The sequence below is a fragment of the Tyto alba genome, unplaced genomic scaffold, assembly GCF_018691265.1.
Source record: "Tyto alba isolate M040663 unplaced genomic scaffold, T.alba_DEE_v4.0 Super-Scaffold_20000042, whole genome shotgun sequence".
Taxonomy (NCBI): domain Eukaryota; kingdom Metazoa; phylum Chordata; class Aves; order Strigiformes; family Tytonidae; genus Tyto; species Tyto alba.
In genome coordinates this window covers 7,575,795-7,594,742 of record NW_024881293.1, presented here as the reverse complement: position 1 = coordinate 7,594,742, position 18,948 = coordinate 7,575,795, and the positions used below count along the sequence as shown (strand labels likewise).

Genomic DNA, 18,948 nt, shown 5'->3' with positions numbered 1-18,948 from the left:
CAACCTTATGGTGGACTTTAGTACTTTGTTAGTCAATAAATAACATTACTTTAGTAACCTCCTCTCATTCAGAATCTGTCTAAACTCACAGAAAGGGAAGGAGGAAGTGGGATAAGTTACTTTATACCGTAGGAGACAAAAAAAAAAACCCCTAACCTATTAAGATACTTAATGAAGAATGATCCAAAACTAAAATCATAGCCTACGATCTCACTAGCCATGGCGTATAGCACCAAATCCACCAACTTGTTTCTAAGTGTAAAGAAAAACCACACCCCCACCCCACAGTCCCCACCAAATCCATAGAGCAGAGGCCAGCTCTACGTGGGCATTACAACAATTGATAAACCCCATCTTTACCAAAGACTCACTCCAAAGCCAGCTGAGTTTATGCAAGTCTTCCTGGCAGCTTCAGCCATCTGACAACCTACCTTCAGCTCCACTCGCAGCCAGCTACCTCTACACCATCCAATGTGGTCATATCCTTGACACACCAAATCACGTAAAATGTATTTCACTTAGTTCTTGCAGCAATCCCACTAAACCATACCAGCACATAACGCATTCCAGAGTTCTCTGGTTTTTACTTTCTCCTCTGCAGGCTGTACAGCTGCTTCTTCCAGGCACCTCAATTGCATGCTTCCGTTGTCTCCTCAGGCTCCGTTCCTCGGTCATTTTTTTTTTTAAATAAATAGAACACGAATTACATGTTTTCAGTTAAAGGCAGAGAAAATTTCTAGAAAATATGTTCCAGCATCTAAGAGCACTAGGAAATCTGGAATAACAAGCTTGGGGGGCACAATGAAGTTGGGAGAAGAGGCAGGAAGGAGCCTCTTTTATTTTATAGTAACTAGTCCTGCAAGGAAAGCTATGAAGAGACACTCTCTTAACATCAGATTCAACACAAAAAGTGGTATTGCAAGTTTCTAAATAATGGCCTTTGGCAAACAACACCTGGAGGGAATGGGAACTACATAGTTTTTGCAGGGCTTTCAATCTCTCCCAGGAATGTTAACATGTAAAGCTCTGTCAACTTCCCACCTGATTTCCCTCTTAATTTCTGAGGCAATCCAGAGCTCCCTGACAGCGATTAAGGTGTCAGAAATTTCTCCAGGAGCCATTCCTTCATTAAACGGAAACAAGTGAGACTGTGATGAACAATAAATAAAAAAAAAAAAATGCAGGGCCAGATCAGAACCAGATATACAAAAATCAGTCTGTCAAGTTGCATGCTGTATTTCTGACTGAAATGGATCTGAAAAACCCCACTCAGCTAATGCTTTCAGGTCCACAGATATGGGGAAACAGCATTTCTAATATTATTTCAGTGCTTCTTTTAACTTTTACCCCATGCTTGCTTGCAATCTAACCTCAGGTGGATCAGTGAGCTCTTTAGCAAGTAAGATCCAAAGGCCTGCAGGTCAGCTTCAAGCAGCTAGAGGTTTAGCAACAAAATTCTTACATAGCTCTTCTCGTCAGAGCCCGATGCACTTGACTCAAAGTATATTTTATTGTAGCTATTTTGCACCTGAGGAAGTTGTTCATGACACGCAGGCCTAAAACATCATCTCCTCATCCAAAACCCTATCCTCTTCATTTTCTCATCTCTTCAAACACTTCAGGATTTTGGTTCAATTCCTGTTTAGAAATGAACGAATTTTTCAAGTGTGGACTCCAGCTACCATTGTTCTTTTGTTAGCCATTAAGCCTCCTGCAGAACAACAGAAACCAAGATTCTCAAAATACTGAATCATTAGACCTGCTTGTTTTGATATCTACACTCAAAATTTCTATCAATAATGCACAGACTCACGTGAAGTCTGCCAGATAGTAATGTACAGAAAAACAACAGGAAGGAAAGTCAGAACTTTGCCTAAGCATGTGCAAAGATTTGTCACAGCCTGTGGTTTTACAGGTACCTATCCAATGACTTTACTGTGTACTTAGGTGTGCTGAAGGGAAGTGCTCCACCCCCACAAAATGGAAACAGATTAAGCAATGAATAAAAGGTTTGGAAATTCCCTACAGGTTTAGAGTCTATGTCCTAAGTAGCAATGTGGAAGTCCAGAACTTCATGAGGACTTGCAGCAAATACCGGGCTGATGTTTTACAAAGTGGCCACGTATGTTCAGAGGCCAGGGAGGGAGAATAGCTGGCCCTTTGGAACAGGACTTGGCTCATGTTATACAGGCCTCTTCTTCACTGCCATCTGATCCTGAATGCATGGTCTATACCTACTACTGGTTTCACATATGTCATTAAGAATTATTCACAATACGCGATATACAGAACGGTTTGCTGTCTTTTGGTGAGGCCAGTGATATCAATGGGAGCAGAGGTTAACTCACAAATAAGGCCAAGACAGTGAAAGTAAGTGAAAGAAAATTCAAGTGTAACACTCGCTGCTTCCCGTGAAAGACTTCAATCAATCTAATCTTGCTATTGAAGTATATTCCTCAATCTTGGGAAACAGCAGGTCATTTTATTGATAACTAATGCAGAACTGAGATATCTTGGTGCATGAGAAATGTATTGCAGTGAATTCAGATGATCCTTAGTAACTGAGAGACTGTCGCTACTGAAAAGTATCTTCAGCTTCATGCTATTACTCACTCAACCGCATTTATACAGTTATTTTCTCAGCTCTGGACAAATTAACAGGACTAACGAACAAATTCCAGTGATATTCACTAATAAGTTGGCATCTTTGAATTATATTTAGGAACTGAGTGCTCCGTATATTTTATTTTAAAACCAAAGTACAGTTGTGGTGTTCTGAAACTGAATACAGAACTTCAGAAGAACCATACACTCTATCTCTTTTATTCCTAACCAAGAGTAAAGATTCTTTTATAAAAGAATTTCAGTCTTTTACCTCCACAGCTTTTTACAATATCTGAATGTTAACAACAAGCTCTCAAAGTGGGAAGGATTTCCTACAGCAACATTCACTTACATGTTCTCAGTTCAGGGTAAGTATGGAGTAGCTTTTAATTCAGCATAGATTATAGAAATTATGAATGTCACATAAGAAAACAAAAGCCTGTTCAGATAATGTGGAAGAAACTTGGCCATAAACTAGAAAGTTATCATTTTTGTAAAGCCTGAACAAAAACCAACTAAAAGCAGGGAATGACTGAAAAATCTGCAGTGGTCTCTAGGACATAAATTTAATAGGTTTCACAAACATTTACAGACAAGACATTCCAACAAAAAGTCTCATTTACTTACCAAAGACCAGACATGAGTTAAACAATCCATGTACCTGTAGCCCTAGAAGACTTGTGGTTCTACAAGACAGGAATCTCCACGAGTTGCAAGGACAATCAGAAAAAAATTAACTTTCCAAGACTAATGTAAGGATTAGACAAACTAACAAAAAATACTCAGATTAAAGTTCTCCTGGCTTTAGACACTTTAGGCAGGTGATCAGAATGATAGATTCTTTGGGCTGAGCTGGATCAGAATATGATGCAATATAGGACCTGATCTTCCCAACATAGTCATTAAATATAAGAATCAGTAACCCTTTGGTGTTTCAAGATTCAGTTATGCAGGCTTATATTATACAAGCATGTATGACAAGTAGATCTGATAAAATATTTTGCTTATTAAATATGAAAGCCCACTGTTAACTGGTCTGCCACTTCAAATGTATCTATATCTGGTCATGGTCTCTAGTCTATATATAATCAACCCACAGTGCCCAGAAGCAGACAATCTAAACCAAGCAGTCCACCTAGAGATGAGCTCAGAGACAAGTTAGCATTTATTCAGCTGTCCTTCACACACTGGTACTGGGGTTATTAGACTGCGGTAACTGTGACACCAGGCAAGCTCACCCACATTTATATAACTAGTACATTTCATCAGTAGTCACTGACCTTCCCTCACAACCTCTGTCCTTCCTTTGGACTAAAGAGTTCCTTCATACCTTATCTTACTAGGCAAAACAGAATTCTCCCCAGCTAAAATTTTTACCCCCCTCAGTAAGAGCAGACAAAACTTTGACCACTTTATTTTGAATAATAAAGAAACAACTTAACTTTGAGCTAGATTGTGAAGATGGCATCAATTTTCTATCTCAAACTTACTGCAGTCAGCAGTGAATCTTACTCTACTTCTATTTTAGTTTTCAAACAGTTGAACCTACGTGTACCACGAAACAAAACATGATTCAAGAAATTACCACCCTTACAATTTGGGGTACATTTAAGATCTACATTGACACTCTGGAGCTCGAGGCATTCAAAGCATACACAGCTCTAACAATTTAGCCATCATTATTTGCTGTATCTCTCCAATCATAACCCACATTCTTATGCCAGGAAAGAACTGAAAATTCCTTCTCCACAGCCCAAAACAACAACCAAAGAAATAAGCCAAACAATGCATACCCTTTCAAAGGGTCATGTGTGTCTTTCCTTCCAAGTTAAGACATACCAACTGTTCAGTCACAGAATCAGCCAGGTTATATTACTTAACTGGTATTTCACTTAAATATCTAAAGTTTATTTTACATTCAACTTCTCTTATCCAAGTCAGTTTTAGTTTTGGCTTAGTATACCTGTGAAAGTTCAAGGCTTAGGTTATCATTTCAGAATGAATGTGCTTGTGTCTTGTGTTGTAGAAAGCAGTTGTCCAGTTACGAAAGTCTAAACTTAAATTCTAAATGCAGTTTGCTTCATCCCTACAAGTTCAAGGAATCTAAAAACTTTGGACTAACAGAATTCCAAAGTTCCTGAACATTTTAATGAACAAGAGAGAGCATGACCAAAATAAACCAAGCATTAGATATCATGCTCTTTCTCCCTTAAAGAAAGGCAAAAGTAGTAGCAAACTCTGTTGCAATTATAAAGTTACATATATATTTCAGCGGTAGCATATTATAAAATTTGTTGCCAACTCCTACGAGTGAGCAAAAGTGTTAAAAGTACACCAAAATGATTCCTGAAAGTAGCATACTAAAATAAACCAAAAACAAACAAAAAACCAAACAAACAAACAAAAAAACAAAAAAAAACCAAAAAACAAACAAAAAAAAAAAAACACACCAACCACCGCACACACCTTTGTCTCTTCTCTCTGGTCAGTGCAGAATCTGTCCCATCTTCTTTGCACGGTGCATCGGAACCTTCATAAGCGTGACACAAAAAAGGGGGGGGAGGGAACTGCAAAGTCTGCGAGCGAAGGCTCCGCCCCTGCTTTTTACATGTTAAGGGCTCTCAGCTCACTGATCACAAAGCAGCTCTTACAGTCCTTATTCAAACAGTTCAGCTCCAGGGTAACAAGTTCAAAGTGGGAGGAGGCAAAAGGAATCAGAGGGTGGTAACCATCCTGAACAGACATTTCGTTCCTTTTACATCCGTAGAACCTGTTCTTCAGGTTGGAAATTGAAACATCTGCCTATTACCGTGTTTGAAAGCTGCACTGCAAACCTATTCTATACTAACAGGTCTGCAGAGGGAAAACCATATTTAATAAAGCACAGACGAGCAACGTGTGGGAGGAAAAGTTAATCATTACTGAGCACCGAGTTTGTTTTACATTTTGGACTTCCTTATGTTAACGTCAGCAAAGCAACTCACTCCCTTATCAGGTGTGTTATAAGGAAAAGTGGAGAAGCACGCAACGGAGAAAGTCTCCACAGAACTTTGTGCTGCAAAAAGCTTAAGTAAAAGACAGTAGCTAAATGTTAAGAGATATGACAGTTTTCTGCAGTTGCTGATATCTATTGGAATACAAAATAGAAGAAACAGATTTTTCTTGCAGATCACTGGGTAACAACTAACATTAGTCTGGTCTTGCAGTATGTGACGAAGGGAACAATTAGCCATGTTAATCCCAGAATGTTTCACCATGTCACTTCCAGCAGATTTTATGTTCCTCCTTGCACACAGTAGTATTGTCTGTAAATGTTGCAGTATTCAGTAGCCCAAATTCTATGAAGCATCGCAAATTCTGTGAAGCAAACAGGGAAAAATCTCAGTGTAAAGCAACAGAGGGCTACATTCAGAAGACCTAAACTTTCTACACAGTAGAAACATAACAAAAAAAAAAAAAAAACCAAACAAACAAAAGGAAAAAACCCAACATTTGCAAGTACAGATTGATAAAACTTCCTTCAGTTGAGAGTTGAGCCCCAGCTACACTAACACATAGAAACACTGCATGGCACTGGAACAGGAGCCATCTCAAGTCACATTCATATGAGCATCAAGAAAGGATTACTTGCAAATCCATTTTCATAGAACAACTCTGCTCTTTCAAAATCATTATTCTCCAAATGCAGAATCATATGGAAGTGAGAAAAAGGAAGGATGGAGAAGTAAGGTGTAATTCACTGACAACTCCACACATAGCAAAACATTTGCCAATTCATGTTTCCTCCTTCAGACTTTGAAGAACTGGCTTCTCACTCCCACATGATCACTGAGCAGTATCATCTTTAGCGTGTGTAAGTACAGAACTTGAATTCTCTACCAGTAAATTTTAGCCTCATTTCTAATCAGCAGCCACAAATCACTGTGCCAATTATCACTTTAAAGGTCTTTTGGTTAATAAGTCCAGCTCCACAAAATAAAAACTAAGACAACTGGTTTCCTGCAACCTCCTTAGAGAAAGAGAAATTACCTGAAATATACAGAATGAACACGTTTGAGTTTAGACTGACACCTGCAGCACAACAGGCAGAGTTTTTTATTCCGTTGCAAAATCATTTCAGAAGAAAATTCATCATATGACTTGGCAGCACAACTACTAAGGCACTAACAGCAAGAACAAAAAGAAAAAAGTGAAAGAATAAGGCAGAAGTGGAAGGCAGACCAAATAAAGATGTGTCTATCACTAGCCAAGTATCCTCAAGTTCCCCAAGAGTTCGCAGGGTTAAACATTTAATATTACATTATTTCATTTTGTTACTTCCCACTAACAGTCCTACCTAATGCTTTTAATTTTTTTGTTGTTTTGCTTGTTTTGTATTTTTCCCTGAATAGTCACACTTCTTAACTGTTACTTATTTATAAAGAACGAAATCTTAGACTACAAAACATTCCCTTAATAAAGAACTACTAAAAAAAGTCTGTCCACTATAGAACTACTCATAACAGCTACTTCTTACCAGTAGCAAGGGCAATAACAGCTAACTGTCCAAAAGCATATATGAGGACCTGTAAGACAGATACAAACAGGTGTTGTTTTGTTGTTGTTTTTTTTTTTTTTTTTATTCTGAAAGCATTCAGGAGCTTGTCAGGTTTAAAAACATATTTATGTACTTAATTTTTCTTATAAATAATATATTGATATATACACTTAAAAACTCCAGAGCAGTTAAAAATATAACTCAATGCTGTATGGGCAAAAAGACCTGATCCAGGAGACAGAACACTGAATTAAGAATATTGCCAACTCATTAGTTTCTAGATGCCATATCACCTCTTTGTTTCTCAATCTATCCCATCTTCTGACATAATGACATTGATTTATTATGTATTTTAGTGACAAAAAAGGAAGTATAGAAATATTACTGTTATACACACATGTCAATGCAACTCCTCACTTGAAACACAGCAGCTGCCTAATCAATTAGCACTGCTGGAAATCAAGAATGTGTTTCATTACTGCAGTAATCAGTTACAGCACGTGAGAGGTGGAGAGTTCCACCCCTCTCACTGGCAGCTTTCAGTTCAAGCAAGCCGCTAACTAAAACAGAGCTCAATTCTCCTCGATGGTATATACATGAAAGTTGCCTAACCCAAACGGAGAGGTTATTTGGCATGACATCATATCAGTTCAAAACAAAAAACCCCAGATTTTAATTATTTTCTAAATTTGGACAACTCTCTTCCTCTTGAGATTAAAACATATGTTTACTGCTATACTTAACAGAATGCTCACCCTTCAAAATATCACAATTTACCATTCAGAATATAACAAAATCCATTTAATCTGTCAAGAATGGTCACGTAAAGAGAAATTAAATACATGTTTTAATATTTGTGGGAACAGTCTTGGCAGCCTGGAACCCTAGGTGATAAGGAACAGTTAATGTGTGAATTCAAAAACATCAGTAAATAATTAGGTGACCCCATAAAATGTTGATGCAAAGAACAGACACTGCACACAAAACTGAAGCAGTTACCATGCAGCACTGGTAACTGCTTACAATTTGGATTTTCAGCTGTTAGGTGTTTGGGTTTTCTACCACAAAAAGTCAGAATAGACTTCACAATCAGTTACACAAACTTCTACTGGACCATCAGAGTTCATTATCTCATTCCTCTTACAGCTTTCAGCTATACTGTGTGCTGTTAAAAATAACTAACTCTACTGAAGGGTATTATTTACCACACAACCCTCCCAAAATAACAAATTTGTAAGGAATGAAAATCTGACCTTCAGAAGCCTAAACTTATCTTCAGCTTAATAAATGGTTTCAAATCTAATAATTAAGTGCTTATTAGCCTGCATTTCAGCTTTGCAAAAAAAGTCTCTTGATCTCTTCTTTGCTTTCTTGGCCTATAAAACAAGAAAACCTCTTCAATAAAGTGGCAACAAATATTTACCCTGCACTTAGTAAAACGTATCTCTCATACAGAGCACAAATGAGAAATTATACCTAGCACTCTAATCAACTTCTCTAACAGTTGTTCACAACCAAGCAGATATCACCTTAAGCTGTTAGTTATCTAAAAAAATATCACACTTTGCTCCTAACTCCCCCTAGATTTTTTGCATTCTAATTTTCTCAGGTGCAACTGATTTAAGAGGTATTAACTTCTTGATTGCTGAAGGACACAAGGACAAAGGACCTATCACAGTCAGTAGAAAGAGTAAATTACAGTTAGGATGGGATGCACTTGTTGCACTGCCTGTGAAATGTTTAAATAGCAACCAGTATTTTTGTGGTGAGAAAGTTACCAAGCTCTCTAGTTTTAACCACAGTCTTCCCATGGTCGGTATTTTTCTTAACAGTTGAGCTGTTGGGACACATGAGATAACCTGGAAATCATAGTTCTCACTTTAAACAAAACAAAAAAATATGGGGGTATTAGGTGAATTGGAATTCTAAACAAAATGATCCAAACACTGATCAATTGGGTTTAGATTCATATGTTTTTAAAATGCCATAATTTATGGGAGCAGCTGGAACTTGGAACATATCAGAACACCATGATATATCAAGATTTAAAGGGAGAGTGCACACTAGATGTGAAAATTTCACGTTCCGTATCTAATTTCTCATGGAGTATTTTCTTATGCAGGTGCTCCCCCTGCTGTTTTAATAAACAAAATGTTCTAATGATCTTCCTTCATTGCATTGATTTTATACCTACAGAATGAACAATCTGCAATTTCATTTATGTTACATACTCTTCCCTACACTAGCAAATAAAAATTTGAATTGCACCTGGAGGGAGGGGATATGAATGCATTACTTAACTGTATAGATTCATCACAACTTTACTTATAATTTACAACTTTTGGTACAGTTAAATTATAACTTTGATGTCACAAGCTGTGTTGCTAATAACAGGCTACCCAAAGCTAAAGGACAACAGATATCCATTTTGTTTCTATTTATGTTTGTCAGTAAGTAGCCTTTCTTTTTGCTTCTCAGCACTGAAAAGAAAAAACAACATGTATAAGATCCAGCTCTTTCACACTACTTTCAAATAAGTTACTGCAATATTAATCTGTAAACTCTTCTGGAAAACATATATTTTATTCCAAGTGAAAGTAGTTTTGTCAAATAAATCAATTACACTGCAGAACTGTTTAACTTCCCCTTCACTTCAGCATGTTGCAAAACTGAATTTATAACTGCAAGACATTAAAATCTGAAGAGAAGAAAAAATGTATTTTGACAAAAATTAATGTATTGGATTTCAAGATGCATATAGGTAATAAACATTTTCAGAACATTGCTACCTTTGTTAAAAAGGTGATTGTTTGTGGGGAACATACAAAAAAGTTGTTTTTAACACTAGTCACACCTGCAACAGCCTCATAGGTAGGTAACGGGGTTCTGGCTGTCACCATCAGAAGGCCAATAAGCCTTATGACAACAAGAGCACATGCTAAAATCCCTAAATAAACAAGCAACCAGACATAACATCAAGAACAATTCACAGAAACACTGGTGACTAAGGTCTTAATGCTTATGTTCACTCATTGCTCTCTCTCCAAATCCCACCTTTTACCAGTGATTCAACCACAAAGGGAAAACATCCAACTATAGGCTGGGGCAGATGGATGTTCAGGGACAAGCAGCACTGTGCTCCGAGACTACATCGTAGAATCAGAAAACAGTTTGGGTGGGAAAGGAACTTAAAGACCAACTAATTCCACTCCCCTGCCCCGGGCAGGGCCCCCTTCCCTCAGCCCAGGGTGCTCCCAGCCCCGTCCAACCTGGCCTTGAACCCTTCCAGGGAGGGGGCAGCCACAGCTGCTCTGGGCACCCTGGGCCAGCGCCTCACCCCCCCACAGGGAACAATTTCTGCCTTAGATCTCATCTAAATCTGCCCGCTTGCAGTTTAAAGCCATTACCCCTTGTCCTATCACTACCTGTCCTTGTAAAAAGTCCCTCCCCACCTTTCCTGTCCTCCCTTTAAACCCTGGGAGGCCGCTCGAAGGTCTCCCCGGAGCCTTCTCTTCTCCAGGCTGAACCCCCCCAACTCTCTCAGCCTGGCCTCCCAGGGGAGCTGCTCCAGCCCCCCCAGCATCTCCGTCGCCCTACCCAAAGGGATCCCTTCAACCTACAGAGGTGCACCGGGGAGGGCTGACACACCGCACACCAACATTCCCAAGCTTGCCCGGCGGATCTGACACCCAGCCCGGCAGGAGCGGCTACCGGGGCGCCCAGACTCCCGCCTTCGCCTGGCCCAGACGATTTACCTCAGCCAGACGTAGCCCAGTTTTCTGGGCCGCCGCCATGACACCTCCCCCCGCCCTTCCCGCCCCTCAGCGCGGAAGCGACGAGCCCGGGTTAAACCGGCTCCGCGACCGCGTTAAGAACCGCGCTGAGGGGAGCAGCCAGGGCCGTGTAGCCCAGGAGCAAGACAGGGCTGCTGGACACCCACCCAACGGCACCTCGGGGAAACCCCAACCACAAACCCTCCGCCATCCCCCGCAGAGGACGCGGCGGGAAGCGGCGCCGCCCCTCCTGAGGCACCTCCTCCGCCACCCGCCCTTCCCTGCCGTAACGTCCCTGCGCCCGGCCAGCGCCCCGCCCCACACGATGGCGGCCGCAGGGCCGGCGCGGCTGGTGCGCTGCGGGCAGAAGGACGAGGTGTACCGGGGCGGGCTGCGGAGCGCGGCTGGCACCGCGCTGCACGGCCTGGCGGGTAATGGCGGCTGTGGCGGGGCTGGGACTGCGGGGACACCGGCAGCGCTCCGAGACCCGCCGCGAGCAGCGGAGCCCCCCCGGCTCGCAGATCGCCTGGGGGAGCTGGGTGCTAAGGCAGCGTTGGAGCGTCTGGGAGAAATTCCCGGGGAAGGGCTGGGATCGGAATGAATTTCACGTCCAGTAACTGTAGCGATCCCCTCCCTTAGGTGCCAGGAAGTGGCTGGAATGGAGGAAAGAGCTGGAACTGCTTTCGGATGTGGCCTACTTCGTCCTCACCACCTTGTCAGGTAACGTGCCCGGTAGCTTCCTAGCGAGCAGCTCTCCCAAGAGCGGGAAAAGCTCGCTCGTTGCTGGTGAGTGCCAACTGGACTGAGACTGCTTGACAGGGATTTTTTTTAAGGCGGGGGTGGTGGTGGTGGTTGGTTTGGTTTTCAATAAATGCCTTTTATTAAACTACTAAATTGTCAGAACTGAGTTCAAATGCAGCAGTTGATCTACTAGGATATATGCCCTTTTAAAAGTTCTTTTTTAAAAAGTGATGCGTAATGCCATGAAAAAGCATCCCTGCTTTAAGCCTAAAGCCATTGCAGACACTGATGCTGCAGATGCTGATGTAAACATGCTTGCCTCATTCAACACAAGAAAATGCAACAATTTCTGAAACTCCAAAACATGATGTGTTCTGACCTGAGCAGCTTGCCACCAACTGCTCAGCTATGCAGAGAATGATATTGCAATTGCCATCTTACCCTGCACGTTTTCTATTGCACACATTATTTAGGTTATCAGACTCTGGGTGAAGAGTATGTTAACATTGTGCAAGTTGACTCAACCAAAAAAAGGATACCATCTTTTCTTCGACGGGCCATCTTCATTTCTCTTCATACTGTAGTACCCTATTGCTTAGAAAAGGGATTACTGCATCTGGAACATGAGTTGCAGATAGAAGCAGATGAGCTCAGAGCCTCACAGAGCAGCCCAGCACTTGGCTTGTCCAGTAGGACCTTAATACGAAACTGGATACAGAAACAAGCTGGGGAGCTTACAGAACAGCAGAAGAAAAGACTCTTACAAATCGTGTATCTTCTTAAACAATGCATACCTTTGCTTCACCGACTACATCTGGCAATATTCTACATAAGGGGCACTTTTTATCACCTGTCTAAAAGAATCACAGGAATCACCTATGTAAGTGGATTTATTTCTTGTTACGGGATCCACTGTAGTATTTTGGCCTCTTGGGGTGTCATGTATGCAAAAAGGATACAGAATTTGGCTGTCACTGATTATAATAGGGGCAGACTGGGTGAGGGGGAAACTTAAAATACTATGTAGATGGGTTATGAGTCCCTGGAGTTGAAAGGTTATGGCTAATTAAAGTGAATGCACCATCAGAAGCTAATACCCTGTGTAACTTCAGAATACTGTCTAGTCCAGTCTGTCTTCTACAAATATACAAAAAGTGAGAAGTGGCTTAATAAATCCATGGAAAATACTTCAGTTTTGAATGAAAAATCAGTACATGTTTAGATAGCATTTTTCTATATGAATAGCTTAATTTCACATAGTCTTTCAAATAAACATCTTTCTAAAAAACATCAGCCTCTGGCCCAGAAATGTGTATAGACACAAGACTCCTCAACAGTTCCCAAGATCAAGGTGGACAAGAGATGTCTGATTATTTGCTCAGAGCTACATAGTAAAACCAAACCAATTAAGGCAGCAGTTCCGATGGACAGACATTTCAAGACAACTGATCCTTGCACCAACAGAAGGTGTAGCCTGACTGAGAGGCGTTCAGGACACATTAGACCTCCTGAGAGACAGCAGGTTGATAAGTCCTAGACACGATCCAGTTTTTTGGACAGAAATGAGAACCCCAAATCAAGAGTTTATTGGGGGGGAGGGGGAGTGGAGGAGGTGAAACAACAGACACAGGACAGGACAGAGCGGGGACAGGGACACAGGGAGCAACATAGTTTCATAAAACCCAGTAATGAAGCATCTCTGTTTCTATGAATTATATAGCTGTGTTTTGGAGGACTGCACGGAGAAGATCAGAGTATTCGATCAAGTTACAAGTTTCTTGGAATAATTTCACTCTTCCATCTTCTTCTAACCATTGGTGTTCAGATGTACAGCTTCAAACAGAAGCAGAGGGCAAGGCAGGAATGGAAACTACATCGCAACCTAGCTCATCAGAAGTATGATGATTTTTTACTTACTAGGAAAGCGGTGGAAGCAGGGTTGGGAAACGTAGCAGCTTTCACAGGGAGAACACTGGAGTGACACTTAAGTTAAAACCTGATGTAGTGTAATGTTTGAGGCATTCCTCACTGTTTTAAGCATCTCCTATATTTCATGCTTTGCTTGCATGTTTTTGAGATCTTCACGAAAAAGATTAATACTTGAAGACAGGATTTACTTTAGGATTGTGTTCTCAAACATTTCCTACAAGCAAGCTAAATAAAATTAATATGTAACTATGTTAATTAGAAATATGACCAAGGGACAAACGACGGAGCGCCACTCCCGCTGCACACTGTGTTTGGAAGAACGGAGACACACAACAGCCACACCGTGCGGGCACCTCTTCTGCTGGGAATGCATCACCGAGTGGTGCAACACCAGGGTAAGGACAGGACAGACAGAGGCTGGAAGGGGTAGACTTGATCAAATTTCTAATTGAAAACACCTGTCAGCCCAGGTGTTGAAATAATACCCTCTCCCTCATGAAGGCACCCAAAATCCCCACAGGAGAGTTTACCAGGACCTATATATTTTATCATAACAGAATGACTAAGCATTACATAGCTGAGGTAAGGTGAGCAGTTTTCTGTCCCAACCACTGAAATGCAGTCTGACAACATTCAAGTCAGACATGGAAATAACTCCTTTATCTACAGACATACGCTATAATGACTTCTGACTGCAGAGAAACATCAAACGTGATAATGTTCTGAAGCTTTCTTCACCCAATTTCCAGTAAAAAGGAGTAAAAAAAGATACAACCAAACTGAACTAGCTCTTATACATGGTGTTTTAAACTTGGATTTTGCTCTGGATTAATGAAATACAACAGAATTTTCATTCATTACGGACTTTATAGACATTGTGGAATAAGACATCCATTTACTTTCTCTAAAGAATGAAAACTGCTTGCCAGAAAAAAAGGCATAAAGTGTTACTTACAAATAAACTCTTTGCCAGAGGCTATGTCTGTGCTCTAGCTTAGATGTATTACTGCAGCTGGTTTAGAAATAACAGATACTAGTATGGCTGTGGTGGAACAGAATCAAGCAAATACATCTTGTCAGAGAATTTCCCTAAGATACAAAATCGATCTTGACACTAAAATCAGTATAGCCAAAGGCATGTATTTACATGAACCAAAGTTATACTTACGCAAGCTGTTAAGTTCTATGCCAGATACACCATTTGAAGACACAAACTAGAACGCAGCTTGCGATGAGCTGGCTTCCTACCACCACCCTGACACGAATCATCAAGGAAACATAGAGAGTCATTTCAGATTTGCTTGTAGGGACCTAGCCAGGGTTTATCAGTCTTGCCTGAACTATAAACTTAAAACTATCCTGCTAGGCTGTAACAGAAAGTTCTCCAGACCACTTTTTTAACTAGATAGCTATCAGAAGAAATGAGTTATTGGAGGAATAGTTCCTGTACACAGATTCCCTATCACTTGAGTGTTCAGAATATGATACTAGATGAAAAATATAAGGAAGATTGTTGGATATCCTTAATGCAACGATATTTACTCCCAAGTACTGCCTTATGAATCTGAAGTTAAAAAGCAGAAAACTTAGTCCACCTGAAAATCAAGTAGAGGGAAATAATAATAAAAAAAAAAACAAACCCAACCAAAAAAACCCCACCACTCAAAGCTGATAATTAGCAAGCAGATGCAAAATGGATTTGTATCTACCTCCCAAAACTTTAGTTTGGGCTTTTACAGTTTTCAGTAGAAAACCGAAGCATCATGAACTAAAATTTTCACACACACATTTCCAAAGTCTGGTTAGAATAATTTAGGTAAATGATCCTTTTGCACTGTGGCCTTATTCAAGTTTATTTGCTCTCTTAGATGTTTGGGCACCAATTAAAAAAAGAGTTGTTCTGATAATCTAGAATGAAGATTAGTCCTCACTTCCTGTTAACACCTCTGACTGGAAAATTAAGGAAGAACTTCAAATGAGTTAGCATTGGAAATTGCTGACTCCCTGCCTGAAGTACTTTCAAATAATGTGGAGGCACAGAAATCTGAATGTAGCAGAGATACACTTAAATAGGCTACTGACAATTTCAGTCACCCATTTTCAATGTGAGTACTAGCTGACAGAGCTGCATCTGTTAGAGGACATTTATTTTAGACTTTTTTTGTGTTGTTGTCAACTCTAAAACTGTCCCAGATGCACATATCTGTACACAGTAATAAAAATGCATTACGTAGTGATATTTCAGATCTGAAAACATCCATTCACTCTACTTGCAACTTTACCTTATTCTTTGCCCTAAAGGCTTGGTGACTAATTTAATACTTGAGGAGCAGTTCAATGTCCATGGTACAGAATTTTGTTTCAGATACAGAGACTTAAGTTGTTTTTTTTCTTCACACTGACAACAAATGTTACCATTTCAGTAGCTTTTAGTCTTTTGCAATGAGCTGACCTCATGAATCCTTTGACTCTTCAACTAGATTCACCAACAAAGATATAAAAAATTAAGCACTCTGATTTAGAGAACTAAGAGTACCTTACAATATGAATAAATGTTTCCTCATACTGGCTCTAACTGTAGCTTTTTCTGATTCTGCTTGTTAGCAAAATTAACTGAAGTAGTATTGCTACCTAGATTAAAAAATAAACAAGGAAACACCAAAAGAACTGTTAAGAATCCACCACAAACCAGACTGAAAAAAATGATTTTTAAATTATGGATGCTGATTATTTCCTAGTAGTGGCAAACCAGTTATATTTGGATTTTTTTTTTAACTTTAAAATACAGTAATTCAGTACATCTTACCTAATTTATTTTCCTTCTGTAGACGGAATGTCCACTGTGCAGAGAGAAGTTTCACCCCCAAAAACTCATCTACCTACGTCACTATCAACTGTAAAGGAAAAAGTCTATTCTGTTTCATGAGAAGGGCCTCAGCTCTCATACTCTTTATAAAGTTGTCATACAGCTTGAGTTAGTCCAAGAAAAAGGCTTTATTATAAACCTGGTAACTGCCTTTGCAAGGTAGCACTTCATTCCTGTTTTACAGAATAAACGTATTTCTGCCTCTACCTGTCTGTTTCTTCTAACACGGTTCTTGACCTTATTAAAAATATGTCTTTCTAGAAAGTGCTTAACAAAAATGTAATAGCTTTCTTCACTTTGGGCAATGAAAAATTTAAATCAGACTTTCATTCTCTAAATATAAGTGTAGACAACAACTCTTCCAACCTTTCATAGCATACTTAAGGTATTAGTGAAATCCTGTACTTTGCAAGACTCCCTTTCTCCTGTAACAAAATAATGAGCCCATACTGTAGACTTCAGGGGAAAAGGACAAAAGCCGTACACAAACCCCTAGTTTAACTGCGGTGGAAGTTCTGATGGTAAACATCTGTTATGTACCATTCTGTTTTCAAAACAACGTTAACAATAAAGCAGGTTTCTTTGATTTGAAAAACTGAGTTTCCCTTAGAAAAACAGAAGCAACAAATGCAAATCCATAGTAACGCAGACTACTTTGCACACTGATCAATTAAGATTCAGCTTCCAAACTCAAAGCTCTTTTATCATTATTAGATAGCAAGACTTTTCATCAAGTATTCTAGATGTTTAGACTATAGCAATGTAACAAGTGTTGTTTCAAAAAAGCCCTAGTATGTATACTAGCAGAAACTAAGCTCAACTATAAAGCATTAGTTTTATAACACAACTGAAGTTTTGTCTGTGTGGTTTTTTACAGTCTAACACAGCCAAGGAAGAAGCTGACTTCAGCCACAAGACCCCCACTCTGCTCTTTATGGCAATAAGGGCTATTGCAGCTAAGCCAATAATTTAGACTATGAAGGAGGAGGGATTCAGCAGCATCACCTCATTAAGGTTTATTCCTGTAAATTATTCAGTTATGCAAGTATTTGGAGCAGCATGGGAAAAGAAAATTGTTAGTCACTGACATACCTTGTCATTCTTCCATGATAGAAAAAGTATGAGATGAATTTATTTGTATTCTTTAAATACAGATGGGGAAAAAAAGCCAGATGATCCACTCTGAGTTACAGTGTCAATAAATCTTTCACATATGGCATTGAATATTGACTTAGGGTGGCAGGGGGATGTGTGCTACAGTAAGAGCACTTTAAGATGATTATTTGTACCACAGAGATCCCGTTTAGCTAGTTACCCATCAAATCTCCAAATGTCATCATAAAAACCCCAATAAAATTAGTTTAACTTTTCATATCTATAAATGGAATAAAAAATAGTTGCTGGTACAAAAGTGATTTTCAGATCTGCAATACCATCCCTTTCTTACACCAGAAAACTTTCATGCATCCCTCACATATTTAAAACCATCGAGGCAATAGTGGAAGAAAAATGGTCCATAGCACAAATCAGAATATGACTGCCTAAGAAATCACTGCCTGATCTCCCTACTAAAAATAGTAAAGAAAAATATTTAGCTGCACATAAAAACAGATCGGAAGCAACTGATGACTAGGAAGTATGTGAAGTTGTCAAGCCAAGTTCTTCATGCATTTTGTAAGGGTAGTTTATTTTTAGCAATTCTCAGTGATAAAAATAGAGTAAAGCTTGACAAAATACCATCAAACGTGTCTGGCCATTGCATGCTAAGTGTCAGCTAGGGAACTATACCATTGTCCCAGCATCATCTACAATCCATATTTGAAAACTGCTAATCCCACTGAATGTGGAGCATCTATGCCTAACAGAGAGGAGGCATTAATCTTAAAATGCCACTAAAATTTGAAATTAAGTGGAGGTAAAAATGTCTAATTTGCAATGGATGTCGTTAACATTCTGTTGTTTAGTAGGAGTCATCCCAGTTGTCAGTGTTAATAAACATCACATTTTTCTCACTGACTTGAAGACAACTTCTCCAAGACAGGGCTTTCAGATTTTTAGGCAACAAACTGCAAGCATCCATGACCGGTACTTTTATAAGGCCCTTTCTGGGTTTCCATAATTTTAAATTTTGACATTACTAGATTCCACACTGCTAATAAAACAAACACTTGCAAAGAAACAAAAAACAGCTGGTCAACATGAGCTAAAGCTACCTGTCATTTGCCCAGGCTTACTGAAGACTGAATTCCAGAGCTCCATAATGACTTTGTTTGACAAGATCAGATGAAAGGGTTCCTACGTTAAGATTTCCCAGTTAAGTGTGTTGAAGTTCCTACTATTATCTATTCAGTTTTCCAAGAACTAATCTTTTCCTACTTTCTGCAAGTGAATGCTCCCTGAAGAGTTGAAAAACGCATCGCATAAAGATCAACTGAGGGTAACCATTACTGAAAAGGAGCCATAAATACTGTTATATGTATATAAAGATAGAGAACAAG

At 39.6% G+C, this 18,948-nt stretch overlaps 2 protein-coding genes across 4 annotated transcripts in view; one reads left to right on the top strand and one right to left on the bottom strand.

Annotated features, from left to right (window-relative positions):
* PLCH2 (phospholipase C eta 2) overlaps nt 1-10,940 on the bottom strand; it is a 119,083-nt gene extending 108,143 nt beyond the window's left edge. Inside the window, 2 exon segments of the mRNA XM_033007776.2 lie at nt 5,071-5,961; nt 10,897-10,940. The gene's annotated coding sequence lies outside the window, so the exon portion shown is untranslated.
* Nucleotides 10,934-17,820, top strand: PEX10 (peroxisomal biogenesis factor 10). 3 transcript variants are annotated; one of them, XM_033007779.1, is made up of 6 exons: nt 11,180-11,345; nt 11,554-11,634; nt 12,129-12,535; nt 13,376-13,551; nt 13,844-13,979; nt 17,328-17,820. In XM_033007779.1, the coding sequence occupies exons 1-6, from the start codon at nt 11,240-11,242 to the stop codon at nt 17,421-17,423; spliced, it is 1,002 nt and encodes a 333-aa protein (XP_032863670.1). In that variant the 5' UTR covers nt 11,180-11,239; the 3' UTR covers nt 17,424-17,820. The 3 variants fall into 3 exon arrangements, with proteins under 3 accessions (XP_042650214.1, XP_032863670.1, XP_032863671.1); XM_033007780.2 differs by lacking the exon at nt 17,328-17,820 and adding an exon at nt 16,413-16,656; XM_042794280.1 differs by lacking the exons at nt 13,844-13,979; nt 17,328-17,820 and having other exon boundaries at nt 10,934-11,345; nt 12,129-13,474.
* The last annotated feature ends 1,128 nt before the right edge of the window (nt 17,821-18,948 follow it).